Source organism: Lissotriton vulgaris, chromosome 10 (assembly GCF_964263255.1).
Source record: "Lissotriton vulgaris chromosome 10, aLisVul1.2, whole genome shotgun sequence".
Lineage (NCBI taxonomy): Eukaryota > Metazoa > Chordata > Amphibia > Caudata > Salamandridae > Lissotriton > Lissotriton vulgaris.
In genome coordinates, this window is record NC_141698.1 from 973577 (window position 1) to 990160 (window position 16584).

General features: G+C 50.2%; 1 protein-coding gene across 2 annotated transcripts in view; it reads left to right on the top strand.

Annotated features, from left to right (window-relative positions):
* LOC147684274 (ceramide kinase-like) overlaps positions 1–16584 on the top strand; it is an 85102-nt gene that overhangs the window by 63015 nt on the left and 5503 nt on the right. For both annotated transcript variants that reach the window (XM_086940133.1, XM_086940134.1), the window contains exons 7-11: positions 107–181; positions 3934–4086; positions 11490–11595; positions 14640–14728; positions 15743–15942. In XM_086940133.1, coding sequence (XP_086796259.1) covers positions 107–181; positions 3934–4086; positions 11490–11595; positions 14640–14728; positions 15743–15942 — 623 coding nt within the window. The remainder of the gene's footprint in view (positions 1–106; positions 182–3933; positions 4087–11489; positions 11596–14639; positions 14729–15742; positions 15943–16584) is intronic.

The window sequence follows — 16584 nt, forward strand, 5'->3', positions numbered from 1 at the left end:
GCCCAGGTCGTGATGCGCAGGTCGTGATGCGCAGGTCGCAGTGCACTGGTCGCGGTGCAGGGGTGCCACCGGCTCATACTCACCCACTGCATCTTTCTCTCCTCAGGGTCCACTGACTGCATCTGCTTTGCCACCGTTGGAATCAACGACCCCATCACTTCGGCGCTTCACATCATCATAGGTATGAGGGGGGGTTGTTGTTACGGTCTCGGGGGTCCTCATGTCCGTGGGTGGGCCCTCACAAACCTCCTCGAGAGATATCAGGCCGAATGTCCAGTCACTGCCATGTCAAGGTGAGTGAGACACACAGGGGTTTACAGAAGCAGCCCCCTGACGGAGGGGCGTCAGTGACTCTATGGTCTAATGCAGAGCCCGGGAGCCCTCTCCTGGGGGTGACCCCGGCTGTGACCTCTGCCCTCTCCTGGGGGTGACCCTGGCTGTGACCTCTGCCCTCTCCTGACTGTGACCCCGGCTGTGACCTGCCCTCCTGAGTATGACCCCGGCTGCGACGTCTGCCCTCTCCTGCCAGTGACCCCGGCTATGACCTCTGCCCTCTCCTGGAGGTGACCCTAGCTGTGACCTCTGCCCTCTCCTAACAGGGACCCCGGCTGTGACCTCTGCCCTCTCCTGCCAGTGACCCTGGCTGTGACCTCTGCCCTCTCCTGGAGGTGACCCCGGCTGTGACCTCTGCCCTCTCCTGACTGTGACCCCGGCTGTGACCTGCCCTCCTGAGTGTGACCCTGGCTGTGACCTCTGCCCTTACCTGGAGGTGACCCCAGCTGTGACCTCTGCCCTCTCCTAGCAGGGACCCACTGCTGTGACCTCTGCCCTCTCCTGCCAGTGACCCCGGTTGTGACCTCTGCCCTCTCCTGACAGTGACCCCGGCTGTGACCTCTGCCCTCTCCTGGCAGTGACCCCTGCTGTGACCTCTGCCCTCTCCTGGGGGTGACCCCGGCTGTGACCTTTGCCCTCTTCTGGGTGTGACCCCGGCTGTGACCTCTGCCCTCTCCTGAAAGGGACCCCGGCTGTGACCTCTGCCCTCTCCTGGAGGTGACCCCAGCTGTGACCTCTGCCCTCTCCTGCCAGTGACCCCGGCTGTGACCTCTGCCCTCTCCTGCCAGTGACCCCGGCTGTGACCTCTGCCCTCTCCTGACAGTAACCTCGACTGTGTGACCTCAGGTAAGACCCTTAGCTCTGGATTTCTCTCTCCCACCCCAGCTATGCCCCTGGCTCTCTGTGTGACCTCAGGTAATCTCTTATGTCTGGGTATCTCAGTGGATATTAGGGGTGCCCTGGACTCTTTGTGACCACAGATAAGAATCTTCGCTCTGGGTATCTCAGTAGACCCTAGGGGGGCCTTTGACTCTGTGACCTCGGGTAAGTCCCATCTTGCTGGGTATCTCAGTGGACCCTAGGGGTGTCCTTGCCTCTCTGTGTGACCTCAGGTAAGTCCCCTCTTGCTGGGTATCTCAGTGGACCCTAGGGGTGTCCTTGACTCTGTGACTTCAGGTAAGTTCTCTCTTGCTGGGTATCTCAGTGGACCCTAGGAGTGCCCTTGACTCTCTGTGTGACCTGAGGTAAGTCCCCTCTTGCTGGGTATCTCAGTGGACCCTAGGGGTGTCCTCGACTCTGTGACCTCAGGCAAGTCCCTTCTTGCTGGGTATCTCAGTGGACCCTAGGGGTGTCCTTGACTCTGTGACCTCAGGTAACTCCCCTCTTGCTGAGTATCTCAGTGGACCCTAGGGGTGTCCTTGACTGTGACCTCAGGTATGTCCCCTCTTGCTTGGTATCTCAGTGCACCCTAGAGGGGTCCTTGAATCTGTGACCTCAGGTAAGTCCCCTCTTGCTGGGTATCTCAGTGGACCCTAGGGGTGCCGTTCACTCTGTGCCCTGAGGTAAGTCCCCTCTTGCTGGGTATCTCAGTGGGCCCTAGAGGGGTCCTTGAATCTCTGACCTCAGGTAAGTCCCCTCTTGCTGGGTATCTCAGTGGACCCTAGGGGTGCCTTTGACTCTGTGACCTTAGGTAAGTCCCCCCCTTGCTGGGTATCTCAGTGGACCCTAGGGGTGTCCTTGACTGTGTGACCTCAGGTAAGTCCCCTCTTGCTGGGTATCTCAGTGGACCCTAGGGGTGTCCTTGACTCTGTGACCTCAGGTAACTCCCCTCTTGCTGGGTATCTCAGTGGACCCTAGGGGTGTCCTTGACTTTGTAACCTCAGGTAAGTCCTCTCTTGTTTGGTATCTCAGTGGACCCTAGGGGTGTCCTTGACCCTGTGTGACCTCAGGTAAGTCCCCTCTTGCAGGGTATCTCAGTGGACCCTAAGTGTGCGCTTCACTCTGTGACCTCCGGTAAGTCCCCTCTTGCTGGGTATCTCAGTGGACCCTAGGGGTGCCTTTGACTCTGTGACCTCAGGTAAGTCCCCTCTTGCTGGGTATCTCAGTAGACCCTAGGGGTGTCTTTGACTCTGTGACCTCAGGTAAGTCCCCTCTTGCTGGGTATCTCAGTGGACCCTAGGGGTGTCTTTGACTCTGTGACCTCCGGTAAGTCCCCTTTTGCTGTGTATCTCAGTGGACCCTATGGGGTGTCCTTGACTCTCTGTGTGACCTCAGGTAAGTCCCCTCTTGCTGGGTATCTCAGTGGACCCTAGGGGTGTCCTTGACCCTTTGCGACCTCAGGTAAGTCCCCTCTTGCTGGGTATCTCAGTGGACCCTAGGGGTGTCCTCGACTCTGTGACCTCAGGTAGGTCCCCTCTTGCTTGGTATCTCAGTGGGCCCTAGAGGGGTCCTTGAATCTGTGACCTCAGGTAAGTCCCCTCTTGCTGGGTATCTCAGCGGACCCTAGGGTTGCCTTTGACTCTGTGACCTTAGGTAAGTCCCCCCCATGCTGGGTATCTCAGTGGACCCTAGGGGTGTCCTTGACTGTGTGACCTCAGGTAAGTCCCCTCTTGCTGGGTATCTCAGTGGACCCTAGGGGTGTCCTAGACTCTGTGACCTCAGGTAAGTTCCTTCTTGCTGGGTATCTCAGTGGACCCTAGGGGTGTCCTTGACTCTGTGACCTCAGGTAACTCCCCTCTTGCTGGGTATCTCAGTGGACCCTAGGGGTGTCCTTGACTTTGTAACCTCAGGTAAGTCCTCTCTTGTTTGGTATCTCAGTGGACCCTAGGGGTGTCCTTGACTTTGTAACCTCAGGTAAGTCCTCTCTTGTTTGGTATCTCAGTGGACCCTAGGGGTGTCCTTGACCCTGTGTGACCTCAGGTAAGTCCCCTCTTGCAGGGTATCTCAGTGGACCCTAAGTGTGCGCTTCACTCTGTGACCTCCGGTAAGTCCCCTCTTGCTGGGTATCTCAGTGGACCCTAGGGGTGCCTTTGACTCTGTGACCTCAGGTAAGTACCCTCTTGCTGGGTATCTCAGTAGACCCTAGGGGTGTCTTTGACTCTGTGACCTCAGGTAAGTCCCCTCTTGCTGGGTATCTCAGTGGACCCTAGGGGTGCCCTTGACTCTGTGTGACCTCCGGTAAGTCCACTCTTGCATGGTATCTCTTCGCCCCCAGTGGGGTCCTTGACTCTGTGACCTCAGGTAAGTACCCTCTTGCTGGTTATCTAAGTGGACCCTAGGGGTGTCCTTGACCCTGTGCGACCACAGGTAAGTCCCCTCTTGCTGGCTATCTCAGTGGACCCTAGGGGTGCCCTTGACTCTGTGACCTCAGGTAAGTCCCCTCTTGCTGGGTATCTCAGTGGACCCTAGGGGCCCCCTTGACTCTGTGTGTGACCTCAGGTAAGTCCCCTCTTGCTGGGTATCTCAGTAGACCCTAGGGGTGTCCCTGACTCTGTGACCACAGGTAAGTCCCCTCTTGCTGGGTATCTCAGTGGACCCTAGGGGTCTCTTTGACCGGTAACCTCAGGTGAGCAGTCACCCTCCTCTGCTCTGCACCCTCAGGTGACTCTCAGCCCCTGGACGTCTGTGCTGTCCACCATCAGGACACTCTGATGAAATACTCAGTCTCCTTGACCGGCTACGGTTTCTACGGGGACGTGCTCCGCGAGAGCGACCGGCACCGCTGGATGGGCCCCTTCAGATACAACTATGCAGGTAACCGGGACCCCAGGCCCCCGTCCTCGGGCCCAAAACTGCATGCGTTATCCACAAAACTATCATTGTCTCTGTTTACAACCATGGGGCTGGGTCCATTTTGGGTGAAAACTGTGGTATCCGGGGAGGGGGGCAGTGAGGCGGGGGGGGGGATTTAATATTTGATCAAGAGCAAAATATGTCTCCCTCGCTTTTTGCTACAAGTGTACAGCAGGCCCCAGACTTAACCCAGCAGCTGTAACCCTGTGTCTTTTTATTGATAGTCTACAATAATATAGTTTGCTTGCACAACAGCACTTCTCATTTATGTATTTAGATTTGTTTTTTAGCACTGATCCAACCTACACACATATATATATATATATATATATATTCATGACGACTGAGCATTGAAGGTCCAAGGATTCCAGAACTATGTCTGTTTTCACAGAGATTTTTGTGGAGGTAAAGGAAACCTACTCAAAAAACTCTGGACCTTTTAGAGTTTTGGAAAAGAACAGTTTTTTGGAAGGTAGAGTATGTTTTCCAGGTTTTTTTACATACTATTTTTTAGGTTAAATCCTGTGTTCGTTGATTTAAATTTTCATTAAAACAAATAGGGTCGATCCAAAGTTTAGAAAGAGTATAAAGTTTTATTAATGCAGAATTGAACGTAAACAGCCGACACGTGTTTCGCCCTCTATGGCGAATTGCACCAGGGCTTTCTCAAGGCTAAGTTCAGTTTCTTAATGACATTCAATTGATTCTCAAAGGTACATCATAGTGGGTATATACAAAGGTAGATTCCTTAAATATTTCAATTTGGAGTTAAATCTCCCGCCAGGTCAACACGTTATCAAAACATACTCTACCTTCCAAAAAATATAAATATATATATATATATATATATATATATATATATATTTATTTATTTTACGGTTTTCCGCGTCCCAATGCCAGCCTCTCGCCTTCTCTCAGCGCTGCAAGGATACCTCGGACACGGACCAGTTCTGTGCAACTCATTTATTGAAACCGAGTATGCCACATGCTCCTCCTCCTCGTATTGCCGACCAACTCTGAGTGCAGGGGACTTGTGTTCATTATGTTCCACACAAGGTTTTTGGTTCTGCCGAATAAGTTTCCAGCGGGGCAAAGATTCTACATAGTTGACACTAACTTTTGTAAGAGGCCTTGAGTTGGACAGAATCGTGTCAGCATGACAATTTATACTTGACCTGGAAGACTGTGCACCAGGTACTAACCTATGTACATGTGCTTGTTTTGCTTCGGAAGAAGGGCTGATGGGCTTGTTTTGCTTCGGAAGAAGGGCTGATGTGCTTGTTTTGCTTCGGAAGAAGGGCTGCCTGAACAGTTTTCAGCACAGCATGAAGGCTGCAGGTAGTATCATCTGTAGCACCTTCAGACCTTGGTTATTTTGGAAATGCAATGGGAATACAATTTATAAGGTGCAGCACATGGCCTGAGGCGTCATGGTGCTAACCAGAACAAAGAAAGGGAAAGAAAAAGAGAGACTACCAAGAGAAAGAGCCGATGCTTAAGATTCTAACTAAAAGAAGACAAGATGTACAGGACTTCAGATGTAACAGTATGGTATTCCAATGGGGGCAGTGCTAGGAACCAAGCTGCCACACCCCCAATCAGCTCTCCTGAATTTAGGGGCGACCAGACTGAGTGCCGATGCCGAGCTCGTGGAGGAGTGTACCGGATGAAGTTGTTTTGTAAATATACTCGACTGATGCCGTGCATGGACTCTCGTGGACAAGTTTCGCATTGAGTGCACACTGTTCACAGTAGAGGCTTTTTAATCGCCTGTGGTGAATTTCCCGTGAGAGTTTCACTGTCTGCAAACTGTGCAGTCCAGAGTAAACTCTCTCCTTAGAGTAAACACTGCTAACAGTACCCACTTTTCTACTCGTGTCCATGTCGTTTCTCAGTGTAGGTTCAGTGACCGTCAGGGGTTTGATGCAGGTAAAAAGCGTCCGTAGTATCACATCAGTTCTGTAGCAGGGCTTCAGTATCTGGAGGAACTTGGTTCTCTGAACAGTTGTACACAGATGGAACACCGTGTGCAGGTAGATTACTCTTTCATCTGTGGTTCATAGTTGGCATGAGCTCGGCTACCCATGAAGTGTATGATATCTGCTCAGTGATGCACATAGCACACGCTTGCTTTACCTATGGGTGTTGTATGTTTGATGGCAGTAACAATGCTTCATATTATTCTGAGCTATTTTGTAGTTACTTTCATACCTCTAATGCCATATCCGTTTACAGACCAATGTGTATTATCATGAATGATGTCATAAGTGTGGTCAGGAGTAAACCATCAGCCCCTTGGTTTACAGAGGAGCTTTGTATGGGGAAGAGCTTATGTAAGAAGCTGGAGCGGGCTTGGCGAAAACACTATGAACCTACGGCCAAGGGTGCATATAAAGTAGCGCTAAGGAAATTAAATTTTCTAAAGCGAAAAACCATCAGGGAACATGTCGCCAATCAGATTAAAACTTCTGACAATTCTGTAAAAGAAATGTTAACATGGTTCAGGGTTTCATTAAACCACATGCTTTAAAGGGTACAATTTTTCCAACCGTTGCTCCATGCCAAAAATGTGCTACTTTCTCCCAGACTAAAATCCAGGATATTTACTCCTCCTTCTCATCTTCGGGACCATAAGATACATTTTCTCAGATAGCGTGTGAGACAAGTAGGTGGTCGGCCTTTCGGTTTAGAAGCAGATCTGAGGGAACTTAATAAAATAAAATCAGGCTCCCCGGCAGACCCCTGCCCGGCCAGATTCTTTAAGCTGCTGCCCTCTGGCTCAATCCTGTATCGAACGCAATTTGGAATGCTTCTCTGGAGACGGGGATCTTTCCTATCTGCTGGAAAAAACGCATTTGTTCAGCCTATTCTTAAAAAGGAAGATGCAGATCCAACAGAACCTAAAAATGTTAGGCCAATCTCGCTTCTTCCCGCGCCGGCTAAACTCTTAGAGAAGGAAGTCCAGAAACAACTTGGGGACTTCCTGGAGTCGAATGGTCATCTGCACGACTCCCAGTCTGGCTTCAGAACCGGGCATAGCACGGAAAAGGCTCTGCTAGAAGTTGCGGAATCTATCTGTGAAACCCTAGACCAAGGAAGCTGTGCGATGCTGATGGACTTGTCTGCAGCTTTTGATACGGTGTCGCACAGGATTCTCCTAAATAGACTGAAATGTCTAGGTGTGACGGGCATGGTCTGGGCTTGGTTTTTCTTTTTCTTAGAGGGACGCACTCAGCGGGTGACTCTCCATCCTCATGTTTCTAGCTCCAGTCCTCTGGTATGTGGGGCCCGCAGGGCTCGGCCCCGAGCCCATTGCTTTTTAATGTGTCTCTCTCCCCTCTTGCAGCAGTTATTGAACAATATGGGGTGAAGGTCGTCTCGTACGCCGACGATACACAACTGGTGTTCTCCTTTAGAGATCACAGCGAGACGGCCTTTTTCAACTTTAGGCATTGTCTCCTGAATATATCGTCCTGGATGACGGAGAACTGTCTAATGTTGAATACAGAGAAGACGGAGGTCTTGTTTTTCAACCAACCGATTACCCCAAGGCCTGAGCTCTGGTGGCCTTCTGAGTTGAATCCACCTCCCTCTCCTGTTGCTGCGGCCAGGAATTTGAGCTTCAAGTTTGATGCACAGCTGACTGGAAAAGTGCAAAGCGCTCATGTCTCCGCGCAATGCTTTTGGAAGTTGAAGGCTTTAAGGAACTTTCTCCTTTACCTTCCCATGGACTGTAGGAAGACAGTGGTGCACGCATTGGTTACGTCCCAACTTGACTATGCGAATAGCCTTTATCTGGGGCTTCCGGAGTATCCACTCAGAAGGCTACAGATTATCCAAAATGCGGCGGCTAGTCTAGTCCGGAATGTGCCGATGCGTCACCACATAACCCCTCATTTGCTCAGTCTGCACTGGCTTCTTGTAAAAATAAGAATTTAATATAAAGCGCTCACTCTGGCCCATTGAGCAATGAATTACACCGGCCCACAGTATCTGAGGCACAGACTTCAACAGTGTAGCAAGAACAGTGTCCTCAGATCAAATGACCAGAAACTTCTGACCATTCCATGGTTTGCAAAGGCCAGGATTGGTGGCTGGGCCTTTGCGGTCAAAACTTCAAGACTCTGGAACTCCATGCCGGTACATCTGAGGAGGATTGATTCGGAATTCAGGTTTAAGAAAGCCTTAAAAACATGGCTATTTGGGGGCGTGGCCTGCAGCCAAAAAAGATGGCCACACATTAGGAGAGCTGCTGTAGCAGATTCGTCCATTACACCCATAATCCGTAATTATCTGGTCATACGAACGGCACCTACCGCCTTGTGAAGCTGTGGTGGGAGGCAGTGGACAGCATTTCAACCTTGCAATGATCCGACTTAAGGTATTCCCCAGGCGCGAGTCTGGCAGCGAGAAAATGGCGCCCACCACTGCCGAGCTCCGCTACTGAAGCACGTGTCTGACGGGGGTCCAGCGAAGCTGCTGACGGGCGGTTGCAGAGTGGAGCTGTGACGGCCTACGAGGGTTGGCGCCGGTGGAAGCCACAACCTGCTTGAAGGAGGACCCCCAACTTGGACCTCCCTTTTTCCCTGGCTTTTGATGCAACATTGTACAGAACTGGGTCCCTGCGAACCCAGTTACCAGTATTTTTTCCCTAAAACTATACCACAATTGGCACCACTTCAGTTACTACTGTAAGTCCCTAGTGTGTGGTACCACTGGTACTTAGGGCATGGGTGCTGAAGAGGGTCCCCAGGGACCCCTCACCAAGGATATGCTCTCTGCCACTGCAGGCTGAGTCTTGGTGCAGAGAAAATTGAAGAGTCGACACGGCACACATCCCTGCGTGCAAAGCCCACAGACACTGCATGAGATATAGGTAAGACACCCCACTAGCAGGCCTTAGCCCTAAGGCAGGGTGCACTAGATCTCCTGTGAGGGCCTATGTGCATGAGCAGATCTGCTCTTGAAATATCCTTGTTGATTCCTGGATATTGCAAGTGACCAGGGAAGCCATAGAGAGTACATGGGCTGGACACTCGTCATTACAACTCCCTCCGCTCCATGATGGTTTCACTGAAGTATGTGATGCTTGGTATCAAACGTATCCGCATAATAAACTTGCACTGATCCCAGCATCAGATTTATTATAAAGTGCACATGGAGGACCCCTTAGAGGGGACCCCTGAACCCTACCACCCCTTAGTGTGGTCACAGACAGGCCTGAGCCAGCCTGCTGCCACCCGACAGGGTTCTGGCCTCGTGGGGAGGGCGCCTGTGTACTCTGAGGTCGAGGACAATGCCTTTCCGGGGTGGTGGTGTTCACACCTCCCCCCCCCCCCCCCCCCCCCCCGGGTCAGGAAGAGCTATCCGTGGCGGGGAGCTTCAAAGGCCTCGCCGCCTTTTGTAATGCGACCTCAGTTTCTCCTGTTAGAGCGAGCAGCTCCCCTTCCGCTCCTCACCCCCTTTTTGGCGGGAGGACAGGCGGGAAAACATAGAAAGAATAGGAGGTGTGCCACCCTCTGCCAACTCCACTCCTCAGGTGGGGTGGGCATTTAGAGGGTGCTACCGGGCATCCCCTTTAAACACCCCTAAATGTAGTATTTAGGGGTCTCCCCTGAGCCCTGAACTTCAGTTCCTGGCGACCTGAGAAGAGCCCGACACTGCAGACTCGCACCAGCAGAGAAGACTGCATAAACCAACTGACCTGGCCCCAGCCCTACAGGCCCATCTGCAGCCCTCGACGTCCTACTCAGGAGGGGTTAGACTGCCCTAGGAAGTGGAGTGCCAATGAGGTGAACTAAAGGAGCACAAATATGACCCTGTTTAACAAGGAAGACAAAGCTCGTGAATTCAGGAACTCTGGGTGACCTGCTGAGAATAACAAAACCACAGAGCTCTTTTGTGGATCAGCTTTGCACTGAATGTGCTGAGCTGCAGAGGATCCACCCCCTCTCTGATCGCATCCAGTCGATCCCTTGTTTTACTGCATCTAATATTTGACCTGATTTCTTAGCTAGGTCTTAATGACGTTCATGGCTGACCCCTGACCCCTGACCCCTGCTCCCTTATCCTTGACATGAATGGAGACTACAATACTGTTAAATCTCCTCAATACTGAGGAAGTCTCCGAAAATTCACCCTGGAGCGATGAAACATCAATAAACTCCACCCAGAGACCATTTTCAGTGGAAAGAATTCTGCTAATCTGTCATTTAGTTCAAAAAAATAATTCTTTGCACCTCCTCTGACTGCTCCACAACTATTAGATGTATCCCTTTTCTGTGTAAAAAAATAAATATATTTTTTGCTCTTAAACTCACCTGTTGCACCCTGCACTTTCGCTGTGATAGTTGTCGATTGCTGCTGCTCAAACGTACACTTTTTCCTTTTCGCACAAAAGCATCAGACTCTAAACTGGTTCAGTTTACTCGCTTCCCATTCGCTTTTGTTACAAACCAACCTTGGGCGGTATTGATTCAGGAGACTAAATGTTGCGGAAATAACTATTTTACTTCAATAATTGAATAATTCTGGAAGGAACATAGTTTTGCGTTGTACATTTACCCGCCTTTTCGCGTACAAAAGAGGGGTGCCTTACTTTGTTTACAGATGCTCTGCGAAGGAATCAAAAGTTATAATCTGGAGTCCTGAAGAAGGCTTATTGATTTGTACCTACAAGTTGAAACGTTCCAAATAGTCCACTTGAGGCCTTCTAATCTCAAAGCATCATTGGGTTGATTTCCCTGCATGTTCATCATTGAGTTAGAGTAAAGCCTTGGGATCTTGACGCGCCTGGTGTTAAGCGATTAGAAGCGTTAAAAGAGTAAAACATGCCGAAACCATACGTGAATGTCATTAGGCTCAGGACTATTGCGAGAAATACTGTAAAGAAACATACTTGACATTTCCTTTCTAGGTAACAAAAAAAGTTGGACAGATAAGATTAAAATGTATTGAGTAAGAACACAGTGGAATTCTGAGCATCTTTTTTTAATGATGTATTTATAATTGTGAATAAAATACTTTTAATACCGGTAGACAAAAAAGTTGCAGAGTTTTGAATATGGAAATATGGTTGACTAACAGTTTATAAAATAATCAATGTAAAAAAAATGGATAAATTAAATGATCTCGATGGTTTGTACTCATGCACTGTTTTTTTACTGATTGGATAATTTAAATAAAAGTACAAGTTTTGATGACTATACTGAATCCCCTTCCTTGCTGTATGGAAACAAACAAACCCGCACAATTTCAATTGAATGAACACACCTGAGAGCCGCCCTGTAGGAGATCTCACCCCCTCTTTTTCTGTTACCCCCAAGTTTCATTTGCAGATGTCTCTTTCACTCTTTTTCCCTCAGGGTTCAAGACCGTCCTCAGCCACAGATGCTACGAGGGGACGGTGGAGTTTCAGGCTGCTGACCATGTGGAGTCCAGCCCCCGGGACAACAGCCGCTGCAGGACCGGGTAAGATTCCTGCCCAGAGCCAGGTATTTACCCTCTCCAGAGTAGGGTGATCCCCCCACTCCTATCTAGGGCAGTCTAATCCCCTCTGAGTAGAGCAGGGCAATAAACCCTTCCGACACTCCTCACAGCAGGGCACTCTGACCCTCTACTGTTCAGAGCAAGGTAAGTACCCCGCTCCTGTCAACAGAGGACAATCCAACCCCCAGCCCCCCACTGTGTGAACAGGGGAATTAACCCCCCCCCCCCCCACCCTCCTTCCAGCAGGGTAATTCAACCCGCACTCCCGAGAGCAGCGTAACTCCCCCCTCCTATCCAGGGTAATCCAACCCACACACACCGCCTGCCTTTGGGTGGAGCAGGGGTATTAACCCCTCACACACGCCGCACAGCGGGGTAATCCAATCCGCTCTTCTCCGAGTGGGGTAATTACCCCCACACAACAGCTATAGTTACAAAAGAGAACGGCAATTTACTAATTGATATGCAGAGAGAATCTTGATTTCATTAAAGAAACTGAGGCTAGCATTATGCATAACCCTTTATTGCTGCCCCAAAATGCAGCCCGTTAACGGTCATTAAAATATCACAAAACACATTATTCCATTCTGAAATCTTCATGCTGAGTATATAACCCCTGGCAACACTGTGTTCCTGTTTAGGCTACGACACAAAACTGCAAACTGTCTTAAAAGTTTCCAATTGGCTAACTTCCAAAAACCATCTCTACTCTTTACACCATCTTTACAATCTTGCTTCTTTTATTTTAACCTCCGTCGAGTGATGTTCTATAGCATGCCAATGTCTGTAAAAGAAACAACTAGGCAAACTACTCATCGAGCACTGTCTTACCAGCCAAAATCAACCCCTTCATTTAAACAAAATCAATTAACTTTTAAACTCAATTACGCATTTCCATTCTCTCATCTCGCTCTTTTTCGACTTTTTTTTATACTAAATTAAGAGAGGTGGGCGGAATAATGCCAGCCTCCGTGTCTTTAATTAAATTAAGATTCTCTCTACATATCAACTGGAGAATCGCCATTTCATCCTGAGAGCGGAGGTGGCCATTATGAATGTTTAAAGCTCTCCACGGATACAACTGCTCACATGTTCCTCTGTCCTGTGATAGAACTTTGCAAAACCCCCAGCTTTTGACCAGTCTACAGCTTTCAAAATATCAGTGACAATTTCTTCTGTCCAAAAGACCTTGCCAGTCACAGCACCCGTGAAAGAATGTGCACCAAAGTTTGATAAAAGTATGCCTGCTTTTTTATTATTGTCTTAACGCCCCTTGCTGTCGTAGCAGTTGATACCGCATTGTAAGACTTTACTGTAACAATATCGCACAATACTTCTCGCAGGAAATTGAGCAGATTTATGAAAAAACTGTTCTGTCAGGAAGCCAGGACCTGGCCCCCTTGGACGTGGATCTACCTGAACCGGCAACTCCTCAGCTGCTTGAAAGCTTTCCTCCGCTTACCTCGGCAGATGTTGTCACTCTGATTCATAGAGTTAAATCTTCCAGCTAAAATGATCAAATCCCTGGCCACTCAACTCTCCCCCTCGATTGAACATCTCCTCAATCTTTCACTAAGAGAGGGTCACGTTCCGTCAGAGTGTAAAGCCGCGCAGGTTATGCCCATTCGTAAGAACACCAAGGCCCCTCTGACAGATCTGTCCACCCTCCGGCCCATCTCGTTGCTTCCTTTCCTGAGTAAACTACTGGAGAGACATTAACACACATCCCTCAAACCAAGTCGAACTTACTGGCTGTTTAGATCTTTCCCAGTCAGGCTTCAGGCCCAAACACAGCACTGAATCAGCCCTGCTAGCGGTCACCGATAATATCAGGATGACCCTAGACAAGGGCCATTCCACGATTCTGGTGCTGTTGGACCTGTCCGCCGCGTTAGACACGGTCTTGCGTCAGATAATACTCAGAAGACTGAAGAAGATTGGACTAAGAAACTCCGCTTTTCAGTGGATGTCTAGTTTTTTTTTTATCCGGTCGCTCTCAGACTGTCAATCTTGGCCCATGTCGTTCGGCACCTATGGAACGGTCCAAGGGAGTGCCACAAGACACATGCCTGAGCCAAACTCTTTTCAAAATCTATGTTGCTCCCTTGGCCAACCTCTCGAGGACCCATGGGTTTCGTGGAGTATAAAATGCGGGGTAATGGCATGCTTTGTCACGCATTCGTGGTAAAGTATGTTTACCAGCAGGGCGACACCCTTCTGCGGCGGAGCGCTCTGCAGAACAGCTCTTCAGGCAGACACAGGAAGAAGTCATCATCACATTGTGCACTCTGGTCTGACAACAGCAAGTGCTGCATGCTGCGTGAACGGGGGCTGCATTCCCTGTGGACTGGGATTCATAATGCCGTAAGATGGTGAACAAGCACTGGCAAAGCCAATAGGTCTCGCCTTTGCAGCATATTGGCTTGGCACACTTTTTTTTTTTTGCAGTGCTACACAGCATTCCCAGTGCTCTAAAGCCTGGCTAGAGAGGAAAACAAGTGCTACTGTGGCGGTGTCATTTTGCATGCATGGCGTATGCATCACCAACCATGTGCGAGTCTTTTTTAAACTTTTTATTTACTGATCCAAAATGGATCAGAAAACAGTAGAGCAAAGGTGTTTTCTTTTTCTCCCAGATGTTTGTGGGAGAAGTGATAGAGGGGATGCTTGTGGAGGAAAGCAGCATGGAAGAGTAAGGTCCATCTTGTCATCAAGAAAACAGAGACACAGCATTTCAAGGCAGGTTTTTGACTTTGCCAAGCTCTTTATGAGAGATATGCATGCACTGTATGTAGCACTTACTAATAAGTAACTACCCAAAGAAACGTAGTCGTCCTGCTCCCTCCCTCGGGCACCTTGCATCCTTCTGTGGTCACACCCACTCACTAGCCACGGTCCATTCACAGGTGGACTGATGACCGCACCTGGCCGTCTGCATCACACCTGGGCCTGAGATGTTCATATGTTTGTGGCCGCTCCATCGAAGTCCGCCTTCGCTCTCTGACCCGTCGCCTCTTCTGTTCTAGGTGCCTCGTCTGTTCAGAGTCCTCAGGACGACTCAAGGAAGACGGCGATGAGGCTGAAGCCAGCCAGACCCAGCAGCTCCAGAATCAAGGTAAGACACCCCCACCCCACCTCGCCCAGAGTTCTCCGAAGCACGCAACCCCCGGCACAGTAGGACGCAGAGTGCTCTCAACCTGTCCCATACTCTAAACCTAGGGCCTCATTAGGGCGCCTGTGATGCCATGGAGTGCGGTAAGTCACCCTGCTGTACTGCATGACCAGGAGGGGACAGGAATGCGCTATATTTAAGTCAATACAGTGCATTTCTGTCCGTGCGCTGGCGCCATTTCTGCAGCCGCTCTCCCACCATGGTGCAAGGGTGCCTGTAGGATTATTTCTGTGCAGGGAAGGGCATCTTCCTGCACAAAAACAATCCTGTGAGGCATATACAGCGAACAAGAACGAGGAAGGAACAAGAACAAATAGAGATATGTCTCCGCGTTTTGCCTCTCCTGGGAAGGTGCACGTTCTAGGCGCATCCCTAGGTTTACAAGTTCTTTTTAAATCTGGGGCTGCGACAAAATCCATGGGCGTTGTGTGGGAACCTATGCAACGCCCATGGAACATCGACCTAGGGCAGAATGATGCAACGCAGCCATTTGCGCTGCGTTGCATTGCGTTACTCCAGATATTCGAAGCCCCTCAAAGCCACGCCAAGTGGCTTTGCGTGGCTTCAAAAATCTGTCTTTGAGATTTGCGTCATGCATGTACTCTGTTGCATGCTGGAAACAATATGCAACCCTCTTAAATGAGGCCCCAATTTGCTATATCTCCAGTGAGGTACTGATGTCGTCCACTTCGTCTCCCATGGTCACGTTTCTGCCCTGGACATGGACTTCTGAGGGCACAGTGTGCTCGCTGGTGTCCCCCGGTTGGTTCTTTGCCCTGGACACCGGCACCTGAGGGAGGGCAGGGTTTATTTGTCCTTCCGTGGGCCGTTTATCCTGGTCCTGAGGTATCCGATGGTCCTGCCCCGCTCTCCCAGTCCTCTCTCACAGCCTTGCAGATTCCCTCTACCCTGGAGGTGGCTGGTTAGTTATATCTTGAATCATTTCTTTTTCCGCAGACAGCAACTGGCAGAGTGCGGAAGGCCCCTTCATTGCCATAAACCTGACCGCCATCTCCAGTGCTTGTCCAAAGAGCCCCGACGGACTGTCGCCCACGGCCCACCTTGCTGATGGCTCTGCCGACCTCATCCTAGTCAAGCAATGCTCCATGTTCCAGTTCCTACGGCACCTGAGCCGACACACCAACCAGAAGGACCAGGTAGGTGGAGCGGGCGAGTCTCATGCAGCCAGGAGGGGGGAAGGTGGGGTGATCCATGCAGCATGTACGGGAGCAGGACCGGAGAGATCCAGTGGGTGTAACTGAGGTGGATACCCTAACGTGACCCATGCTCTCCATCAGCGCAGTCCCTGGGGTGATCCATGAGGCTTCTGAGGGGTGGACCCGGAGAGATCCAGTGGGTGTAACTGAGGTAGATACCCTAATGTGGCCCGTGCTCTCCATCAGCGCAGTCCCTGGGGCGATCCATAAGGCTTCTGAGGGGTGGACCCGGAGCGATCCATTGGGTGTAACGGAGGTAGATACCCTAACGTGACCCGTGCTCTCCATCAGCGCAGTCCCCGGGGCGATCCATGAGGCTTCTGAGGGGTGGAGGACACTGAGCGATCAACCGTGTGTGGCTGAGGTAGAGGAGCAGGGGGATTCAGAGAGTGTCAGGAGGAAGGTACTTTGAGGAGCCATGTTGCAGGTGGAGGAGAGCTTTGGGTGATCTAGAGGGCATATAAAGGTGCAGGATCTGGGCTCATCTTCGGGGTACATCAAAAGGGAGGAACCCGAGCCAGTGGTCTCAGTAGACCTGTTCAGAAGACCTCAGCTGTCTGTAGGTAGGCCATGAAGATCTCA